General features: G+C 41.8%; 2 protein-coding genes across 3 annotated transcripts; both read left to right on the top strand.

Annotated features, from left to right (window-relative positions):
* The first annotated feature begins 3649 nt into the window (after window positions 1–3649).
* LOC102796236 (P2Y purinoceptor 14-like) lies at window positions 3650–4710 on the top strand. Its single transcript, XM_006808932.2, has 2 exons — window positions 3650–3867; window positions 4059–4710. The coding sequence occupies exons 1-2, from the start codon at window positions 3683–3685 to the stop codon at window positions 4708–4710; spliced, it is 837 nt and encodes a 278-aa protein (XP_006808995.2). The 5' UTR covers window positions 3650–3682.
* Window positions 4711–8576: 3866 nt separating this feature from the next.
* On the top strand, window positions 8577–10344 carry LOC102796543 (P2Y purinoceptor 14-like). 2 transcript variants are annotated; one of them, XM_087832024.1, is made up of 4 exons: window positions 8577–8632; window positions 9022–9133; window positions 9261–9520; window positions 9693–10344. In XM_087832024.1, the coding sequence occupies exons 2-4, from the start codon at window positions 9026–9028 to the stop codon at window positions 10342–10344; spliced, it is 1020 nt and encodes a 339-aa protein (XP_087688150.1). In that variant the 5' UTR covers window positions 8577–8632; window positions 9022–9025. The 2 variants fall into 2 exon arrangements, with proteins under 2 accessions (XP_087688150.1, XP_035771837.2); XM_035915944.2 differs by lacking the exon at window positions 8577–8632 and having other exon boundaries at window positions 8993–9133.

Genomic DNA, 10344 nt, shown 5'->3' with positions numbered 1-10344 from the left:
AGCGTACATGATGTACAACTGGAAAGATGACACAGTGTGGCTGGAAACTGCTGACAGGTTGAAAAGAATACTTTTCATGATGCTTCATGAATAAGAACTGTCTTCTTTTAGCGTACATTGTACAATAACACTACTGCTACCACCTCTTCTTTAGTGACACCCAGACATTAAACTTTAATGCAATATTTTGGAGAACATTGACACTCAGAAACTTATTGGAGCTGAAAGAATTTGGACCATTTTCACTAAGTCATGGTGGCTCTAGCACTTAGGACTGCTGGCATTTGGGCCCTGAATGACATTCACACTTTATGATCTTATCCAGTGTTTTATTCATTTAGAAGAAACAAACAAAACAAACAACAACAACCAAACAAACTAAAAAATCTAAGCTAATCTAAAAAAATATCATCTATAACAGCCAAGCACAGAAATGACCACCAATAACACTACATGTATTCAGTAACGAGAGCTTCATCAAATCATCACGCCAAAAATAGATCTTTAAAAAAAGCGTCTCATCTTTAGTGAACTGAAATGCAATGAAGCAGAATCTGTGGATTTCTGCTGATTTTATGATTGATTGATACGTTAATGTTGCCAACACAGGAAGTGTATTGAAAGTCTGAAACCTCGGACTGTCATGAAGGAGGCCAGTCCAGAGACTTCCCGTTTTCTGCTGCCGTTTTGATTCGCTTTCGTTTAAATGAAGAACTGGGATTTTGAGAATATGTCTTTTATAGTTTTAGTTTCACCACCTGTAGGATCATAGAGCAAATCCAGGTGGAATCGCTGGTCTGACTGGACTCAATACTGTGGTGAGTAAAAGAGACAACAAGAAGTCTGCTTGGGCTTTTGTGTTGGGAAAGTTTCATCATTATTATTGTTTTTGTCCTCAGAAGAGGAACCAATTTGTGGGAAGGAAAAATCCACTGTGGTAGGAGGTATAGAGGAGGTGACGTTCACTGTTTAAATTGGATTAGCGGAGTTGAAAGGATGTTTATTGTTTTCCGGTTTTCTTGAGACCCTGTGGTTTTGGTGAAATTTGAAATATTTTTTGAATGTATGAGTTTATTTGATGCTCAGGATGTTTACAATTTCCTTTTAATTGCATTCTTCATGAAGTCCTCCATGGCAGTAGAGAGTAGGGATGGGTAACCAGATCGAAAAGCAGCGCACATTTCGGTGCCTTTTTTCCTGAGATGTCATACACTTTGGATTCTAGCCAATCACTTTACCTTTCCAAGGATGGTAGGCGGGCCCAGCTACGCACGTTCTTTTAGAGCAGAGCTACAGATTAAAAATGCCAAGGCGAAGTGAAGTCTGGCTGTACTTCACAGCAAAATATGCAAACTCAGCAGCCTGCAACAAGTGCTTTAAGGTGATACTGTGCAAAGGAGGTAACACCTCAAATCTGATGACAAACCTTGAGACGTATAGCGTTTTTTTAAAAGCCGAGAAATGCACCGTTTCAAAAGTACGGGTTTGGCACTGGTATCGGATAAAACCTAAACGATACCCATCCCTAGAAGAGAGACCTGGCTAGTAGCCTAAAAAAGAAGAAAACGAGATTAATAAATCTCGTTAAATTCATTAAATTTCCTTTTTCTATCATTTTCACTCCTATAAACGAAACACACAGGCCATGTTTCTGGTGGAGTCCACCAGCCCAACCAATGGAATCCAGTGGGTGGTGTCCAACTGGTATCCTTGAACAGAGGCGGTGGTTTACGACACCAACTCTCTGCCATCTATAATCCAGTTTTGAGATCCCTTCCCAGACGCCTTAACGCCCACTCACATCCTGGGCCATCTGACCTCAGGACATCACATAATAGGGTGGGTCCAGGTTTCACAATGAGCTCACCCAAAATGCTGGCTGATTGTGACCCACACCCATTTTCACACCTCGGCTCATGTGATTAGGTAGAGGGTCATCGGGGGTCCTTTGTCCCTCTTTGCGGGGGAAACTCCCACTGGGTTTAAATCTGGGACTCTCCACCATTTGACCTTAGAACTGAAGGAGCTTCTCGGATGAGAGGTGAAACGTCTTCAAGCAACTTAAACAAGTCCAGACACTTTTCTTTCCAAGCTCCTTAGACTACGATGACCTGAATGATTGAGAACCTTCACAGACATCTAACTGGTAAGGTGGAGATGATGAGATGAGGGGTCAGTTTTGTAGGACAGCATCCCCTGACCTCTGATGCTGAGCCAAATGCTCCATCCCTCCAGTGCAGCTGAGCCACAAAACACCACCTGCCACAGTCAGGAGCATCCAGCAGGAGAATATGTTTTTTTCTTGCTCATCTATGGCACTGGTTCAACAGGCAGAAGAGGCCAAATGGCTCTGCTGTGTCAGCAGCAGCAGTCTGTATGAAGTACTGTAGTAGAAGAACAGGAAGATGATGGTGCAGCTGGTGGGGATGGTTATGTTGAGCTTTCTAACTGATGAAATCCAAGATAACATCAAAAGACAAGCAAAGACCTGAAAACCAAAGTAGCTAACCATTATAAATTATGTACAGTATTAATACCTCAACCATCCATTTTATTTTCCAAGGTTCTGTTAGTTACATTTTGGTTAAACCTCAGACAGATTTTCCTCAGATCAACTGGTTGTTTCTGAGCATTATTGCAAATGAAGTGTACAATAAATATACAACTTTTAAATTACAACTCAACAGAAAATTGTCTTTTTTCCACATGTGAAATGCGTTGCGCCAGTTTAGCAACAAAGAGAAACGGGGAATAACTCAGACTTCACGCTACAAGTGCGTGTTTCCTTATCTTCAAGAGGGCATAATGACACGAGCAGTTTTTCCTGCTCTAAGCTGAAAACTGCATAAACACAGTTTTTTTTTGTCCGTTATGCTGATCATGAATCAGTCCATGGTTTCTCTTTTGTTACTGATTCATGTTGCTGAGTTATTGCTCTTATGTTCCTGTCCTGTGGCACTGAGTGGCTTTTGTGTGTAATAATGAATTAAAACAATGCTGGTGTTTGTGTGTCAGAAGCCAATAGTACTTTACAGAGCCGTGAGTCAATTTTCACACTCCTCCTTCTCAGACTGTACTTAAAGGATAATTACACCTAATAAGACTCATGAGAGGAGATGATTGGTTGATCAATTGATTGATTGAGACAGTACAGGTGCATCACAGGACAGGCAGGGCCATCTCATACAACACAACACAGCTTGAGGCGACTGTTTAAATTTGGTGCTTTATTAATAAAATTAAATTCCATCACAAAACAGCCACAGACAACGGTTGTGAAATGAATTGTATGAACATGATAAGACAGTAGAAAAGTAAAGCAATTTAAAGGGAAAAAACTTTTCTTTTAAATTTGCTCCAAAAACAAATATCTGTGGCTGGGACTTTTTTTTTTACAGCTCCAGAAACATGGATGACCTAAAACCCGTGACTTCATCTGTCAACCGGACGTGTGATCTGGTTGTCCCATCAGTCAACCCTTTCTTTATGCTGGTCTACAGTCTAGTGTTTCTGGTACGTTTCAAATCTTCAGATTATGGATTAAGGATCCCCCTCACCTGGTTCAGATTCCACACAAACAGGATCTCTTCTGTCTCTGTCTTATCAGGTGGGTTTACTCCTCAATGGCTTCATCATAAAGTTTTACTGTTGCCAAGCTAGGCAGCAGGCATCGAGGAGCTTGATGGTCTACCTGAAGAACCTGACAGCTGCTGACTTCCTGCTGTGCGTCTCTTTGCCGATGCGTGTCACTGATTATGCCAGCAGGTCTGTTATCTTTCGGGAGCTCTACTGCAGCTTTGGAGCTACTTCCCTGTACCTCAACATGTACGCCAGCATCATATTCATGGGGTACATCGCTGCCAACAGGTAAGGAACTTTTACTGATTTCAGACTTGAATTCATGACAATGTTTAAACTAGATTAGTGGCTGAACTACAAATTCTGTGCTCCTGACTAAAGCATCAACATCTCCTTTCACCTCAACAGTAAAAACATATCCGCACCACTTTTACTAATGATTGAAGCTGTCTACCGCCTCCTTTCTCTTCTCTCCGCAGGTATCTGACAATCATCCATCCTTCAGGAACTCACGTCCTGCAGACAGTACGAACTGCCCACATCGTCTCCACGGTCACCTGGGCTTTTCTCCTGGCTCCAACAATCACCTACAACATTATGTTCTTCATTACTCACAAACCTCTGACCTTTGACCCTGGCTACTGTGGGCCCCTCTTCAGTACGTCATTCAGCGTCCTTCATAAAACATTTCAAATCAGTTGCACCATCATCTTCCTCTTAGTCTTCATATCCCTGGTCTTCTTCTACTACAGCACCTCCCGCAGGGTGTTGCAGGCACAGCAGAGGCAGCTGGCCTCCTTCAGCACTGACAAGCTGGTGAAGTCTCGCAGGAACATGTTGGTGCTGGTCAGCATCTTCTGTGTTTGTTTTGTGCCCTATCACCTGGCTCGTCTTCCCTATACCTTTTTGTGGACCAGCTGCTCTGTGGGTCGGCTATTGTACTACTCGAAGGAAGTGACCACCATCTTGTCAGTTTTAAACGTCTGTCTGGACCCTCTTGTTTACTTTTTCCTCTGTAAGACTTTTCGAGCTCAGGTGAACTTTAGCATGGGGTCAAGAATGACAACACAAGCACCCCAGGAGAGCGAGAGCAGCAGGAAAGAGGTGGAAATTGTAGAGTTAAATCCATGAGTTATTATGCAAAGTTCTACTTTTTTGAAATAAAAAGAGTTATATTTGATTTTAGAGTCAGATTAGACCAGTGAAACCATGTCATGAGTCATGAATTCCAAGTTCTCATGAGCCACAGTAGGTTCTGCTGAGATATCATTACGAGTCTAAACTGAGCACAAACCCACCCCCACACAGATAGCACCAGTTTATGTTGCTAGCTTTCACCTATTAGCTAAGTAGCTGAATCTGAAGCTCATTAATCTGAAGCTTAATCAGTCTAATGATCAAATTAATAAAAAAATAAATACAAAATCTCGAGTTGTTTCTGAAAACTTCTTCTATTAAAAACAAAAAAAACAAAAAAAAAAAGCTTTAAATTTTAAAATTGCAATATTGTCTTTGTGGCTTTTGATGATATAGGAAAAAATGCAACTTTTATTATTTCAATAATATGGTCTCTCTGAGCCTGGTTCTTCCAACGGTTACTTCCTGTTAGGTTTTTCCTTCCCACTGTCACCAAGTGCTTGCTCAATGGGAGTTGTCTGATGGTTGGCGTTTTCTTTGCATTACTGTAGGCCAGGGGTAGGCAACTCCAGGCCTCGAGTGCCGGGGTCCTGCAGGTTTTAGATCTCACCCTGGGTCAACACACCAGAATCAAATGATTAGTTCATTAGCAGGCCTCTGGAGAACTTCAAGTTATGTTGAGGAGGTGTTGAGGTAATTTAGCCATCTGAATCAGCTGTGTTGGATCAAGGACACATCTCAAACCTGCAGGACACCGGCACTCGAGGCCTGGAGTTGCCTACCCCTGCTGTAGGCTCTGTACCTTACAATATAAAGCGCCTTGAGGTGACTGAATGTCAAGAGTTTGCTTTTGTGTATGTTTGCATGTTGCGTATATAAAACCACAGCAACTACTTCCTTCTGCAGTTTCCACTGCACTGACGTCTGACACTTAAGTGACATTTCTCAGCACAAAGCTGATAAGAGCGATAACGTATACGTCTCTTTATGCCTCTTTGCGGTAAATTGTGTTTCTCTGCTGTTAATGGTGGGTGTTTTTCCAAAACAAGAAAAGATGACCACAGAGCTGCTGGAAACTGCTAAAGGTTTCTAACAAACAAAAAACAAAAAACAAAAGAAAAACTTCATGGCAAATGACAACACTTCTAACACCCTGAAACAGTAACAGTAATGCTATAACCTGCAGTGACATGCTGAAAATCCTCTTTTTCACTGACACCTGGACATCATACTTTATTGCATCACCTGGGAGAACATTGTCTGCTGGGACCTTAGGACTGCCTGCATTTGGACCCTTAAATGAAATTCAGCACTTTATGATAACAATGTCAACGTCTGTGAATCACATTTACACCTCTCTGTGACACCACTGCACCATATTATCATGGCAAAAAGAAATCTTTCAAAAATATATCAATTTTACATCCAAATTTATATATATCATCAGCAGCATATATGAAATGATGCTGAATCTCTGGATTTATTATATTATTTTTTGATTTATGAGTCCCACGTCGAGGCTAGAGCTCACTCTGCTCATGTTTTTTGTTGATTTTCTTTTCATTAGCTGTTGTTTAAGTGAAGACCCCAGTTGAAAGCTGCATTTACTCTTGGAGTTTTTTCATTGCACACTTAAACAGATGTAGAAACCTAAACTAACAAGCAAAACACACAGCTGGAGAATGAGGGAGATCACGGCGCAGGACAGAGGGAGACACAGACATAAATACACACAAGGGCAAAAGAGGGAACAAACCACAGAAGGCAACACAGCTGAACATGATCTAACAAACAAAACAGTCAAAGAAACCTGAACACCGGACATGGGACTGTCAAAGTAAAGCAAAGTAACTCTGATGCAGAAACCAAGACACTTGAACTTGACAGAAAATTAAGCCACAAAGACAGAACTGACTAAGCATGAGAGATAACACAGACCAGGGGCAATTTTAGCCCATTTTTGGAGGTGCTTCAGCACCCCCAAAATGAATCAAAGCGCCCCCAAAGATTTCTTACTTTTCTGACAATATTTGCTGTTTGTGTGACACACTACTAAAAATATAAAAAGCACACAGTACTTGGTTGAGACGTAACATTTTAACAACAAAAGTATAGATACTCCCCCTCCCCCCTCCCAAAATGGTTTGTTCCAGCTCGCCTCTCCCCTGCTCTGGCTCTAGCACCCCTGGTGCCAGAGCGATGGTGGCTGAGACGCAGCGGAGTGGAGGTGGAAGTGCCTGGCTTAAAACAGGACATATTAGCTGCATTTAACTTTCAGTTACTCTTTATATAGTTAGGTAGGAGTCTATGGCGTTAGTTTTGTGCCACTATTCTAAGCGCACGTAAAAAAAAATTTCAGGTTCAAGTGTTGCATTTTGAGGAGAAATTTATTTTGAGCGAAGAAAAGCTAAATTTGAGTGAACAAAATTCATTGCTGCGTGCAAAAAATGTATTTCAGTGTTTGCTATTATCCACACACACACACACACACACACACACACACACACACACACACACACACAATAGCAGCCCCTGTCGCTCAGTTTTTGCACTTTCGCTCGCTCGCAATGCGTTGCTTGCGCTCTCAACATTTCTGCCTGAGCGCGCTCAACTCTTTCTCTACACCGTTATATTTGTGCCACAAAACCAGCCAATCACAGACTTGGATGCAAAAAAAATCTGATTGGCTGTTTTGGTCTCCAATCAGCTCGAAATGACGAAATGCAATATCCCAGAATCCATTTCGTCCAAAACTCAAATGTCGCCAGATTTGAAAATATTTAAATGTCACCTCAGCCCTCTGTTGTGTTAGACTGGGGATGAAGATTCACAGTGAGCAGAACCACTTTTGGTGATTTGCTGCCACCTGCTGTCTGCTTTCTGTGAGTCATGTGAGCCATGTGATTTAAAAAAAACAAAAGGATGCTAAAGCCAGACTGACTCTGGTTTGATAAACCTTTGGAAAATGTGAGAAAATGCATGCAAGCTACCATCTTAATTCAACTTCACACCTCAAAGAAAGCTTAGAGGAACATTTCAAAGAAAATCAAACATCTCTGCATCATTTTTCTGCCTTTGAGAAACGTTAAGTGCTGTTTAAATGATTCAGTGTAAATGAAATTTAAATCTAAAACAGCTAAACATTGCTGCCTATCTCAGCTGTCAGAGGTTGAGAAGTGGGATACACTGTGGATAGGTCCCCAGTCTGTCACAGAGCAAACACAGAGCTATTCATGTTCATTTATAAGATCAATTAGAAATGATCTGATAACATGAGCCCTGGACTGAGACAGGAAGCCAGAGTGTCCGCAGAGAACCTGTGCAGGCACTGCGAGAACATGCAAACGCCACACAACTTTCCTGGCCTTCATATATTATATTATACTAATACTAATACTAGCATCATTATAATATTATGTTATTATTATGTTAGTTATCATCAGTGTTTGTGTTAATGGTGGAGGGGGTAACACTATGCAATATATTCAGTTTTAGAATTTATATTCAATGTTAACTGTAACTACGCTCAAAGTGTTAATGCTGTCTCATTTTAATAAACATCACTGTCATATAAACGAAACTAGGCTGGCACTTTGGGTGGCAACATGCACTTTGGTGCATGTTGTCAGAGAGAGATGGTGTGACTGAATGTGAGATCATCTAAGAAGAAAAGTGACAACACATCAAGTAGGTAATAAGCAGACATCCTGTTTGAAAAGACCAAATAACTAGATCAGATAAGTCTGTGTGGTGCACTTTGCAACTTTTTAGCAGGGAAGACAAACAGGAAATAAGTCAGAGCGCTGTTTAACAGTTTGGTTAGTGTGTGTTTCCTCATTTAGGTGATTTTATTAAACTGAGAGGACATAACAACTTGAGCAGCTTTTCCTGATCACTGAAAACTGGTGAAATACAGGTGAGTATTTTTATTCTTTTGTACTGGTGATTACATTGTTAATTCAATAGACCACTTTTAGCAGCTCCTGATATAGAGAACAGAAACACTCAATATTCTCTCCACACAGCCTCAGCGCCACAGCTCGCTTCTATCAGTGTTCGTGAAACGTATTACTGACTAACATCGAGGGCATGCTGGTGCCATCTGGCCTAATAATCAACCTTACACTTGTTTGGGGGGTTCATTGTGAACAATCTGTGATGAATATATCGTTATATTCAGTGTTGTATATTCATACATTCCAATCTAAAATTCGATGAAAGTATTTTTGCAGTTTTATTACAGTTAATAAGACTATGAAGTTGCATCCTCTCAACAATGTACATCAGTGGATTTATTTTCTCCAGAAACATGGGTGACTCAACAAATGCGACGTCATCTCCCAACCTCCCACCCTGTGATGTTGTCAGGACACCAGTCCATGCTTTCTTTGTGGTGGTCTACAGTCTGTTGTTTCTGGTAAGTTTCAGATTTTCAGATGTGCTCAAGACATGAAACTTCAGCACACCTGCTCTGTTACAAATTGGTTTAAGGTTCTCTGTGCATCTACCAAAATCCTTCCCCGTCCTTTCTGCACCACATTCAGGTGGGTTTACTCCTCAATGGCTTCATCATGAAGTTTTACTGTTGTCGGGCTCAGCAGCAGGCATCGAGCAGCTTGATGGTCTACCTGAAGAACCTGACAGCTGCTGACTTCCTGCTTTGCCTCGCTCTGCCACTGCGCATCTCCCACTATGCCAGCAGCTCTCCTGTTGGCCAGGAGCTCTACTGCAGCTTTGGAGCTTCTGCCTTGTACCTCAACATGTACGCCAGCATCATATTCATGGGGTACATCGCTGCCAACAGGTACAGAACCATTAGTAATTTAAACTGCAGTTCATAACCATGTTAAAACTGTGATTAATGGGTTACCTACACACATCGTCTCTTTTCAGATTATTAATGACTTCTGGATATTTGGGAACACTGTGACTGATTAGTGAAGTTTTTCACTACCTCTTTTCTCTTCACTCTACAGGTATCTGAAGATCGTCCATCCTTCAGGAACTCACGTCCTGCAGACAGTGCGAACTGCCCACATCGTCTCCACGGTCACCTGGGTTTTTCTTCTGGCTGCATCAATTACATACACCATCCTGTTTTTCATCACCAAGAAACCACTGACCTCAAACTCCATCAGGTGTGGTTATATGTTAGGCACATCGGTCATCCTGTTCTACAAAATTATCCATGTCATCTGCACCATCATCTTCCTCGTGGTCTTCATATCCCTGGTCTTCTTCTACTACAGCACGTCCCGCAGGGTGTTGCAGGCACAGCAGAGGCAGCTGGCCTCCTCTGAGAAGCTGGTGAAGTCTCGCAGGAACATGTTGGTGCTGGTCAGCATCTTCTGTGTTTGTTTTGTGCCCTATCACCTGGTTCGACTTCCCTATGCTTTTCTGTTGAACAGCTGCCCTGTGGGCCGGACATTGTACTACCTGAAGGAGGCAGCCACCATGGTGTCAGTTTTCAACATTTGTCTGGACCCTCTTGTTTACTTTTACCTCTGTAAGACTTTTCGGGCTCAGGTGAACCTGAGAAAGGTCTTGAGGGGGAAGAACATCCAACAAGCAAACCAGGAGAGTGAGAGCAGGAAGGAGCAGGCTGACATTGTTACAGCAACAAGTTAA

The sequence above is a fragment of the Neolamprologus brichardi genome, chromosome 3 (assembly GCF_056152115.1).
Source record: "Neolamprologus brichardi isolate AB-2024 chromosome 3, ASM5615211v1, whole genome shotgun sequence".
Taxonomy (NCBI): Eukaryota; Metazoa; Chordata; class Actinopteri; order Cichliformes; family Cichlidae; genus Neolamprologus; species Neolamprologus brichardi.
The sequence above is the reverse complement of the archived record's forward strand: the minus strand, read 5'-3'. Positions and strand labels throughout refer to the sequence as shown.

Excerpts from the sequence above, each read along its gene's own strand:
- LOC102796236 (XM_006808932.2), top strand. The coding sequence starts at position 3,683 with ATGGTCTACCTGAAGAACCTGACAGCTGCTGACTTCCTGCTGTGCGTC. Across the intron at positions 3,868-4,058 it reads GGGTACATCGCTGCCAACAG|GTATCTGACAATCATCCATC; the intron begins GTAAGGAACTTT and ends TTCTCTCCGCAG.
- LOC102796543 (XM_035915944.2), top strand. The coding sequence starts at position 8,993 with ATGTACATCAGTGGATTTATTTTCTCCAGAAACATGGGTGACTCAACA. Across the intron at positions 9,134-9,260 it reads TCTACAGTCTGTTGTTTCTG|GTGGGTTTACTCCTCAATGG; the intron begins GTAAGTTTCAGA and ends CACCACATTCAG. Across the intron at positions 9,521-9,692 it reads GGGTACATCGCTGCCAACAG|GTATCTGAAGATCGTCCATC; the intron begins GTACAGAACCAT and ends TTCACTCTACAG.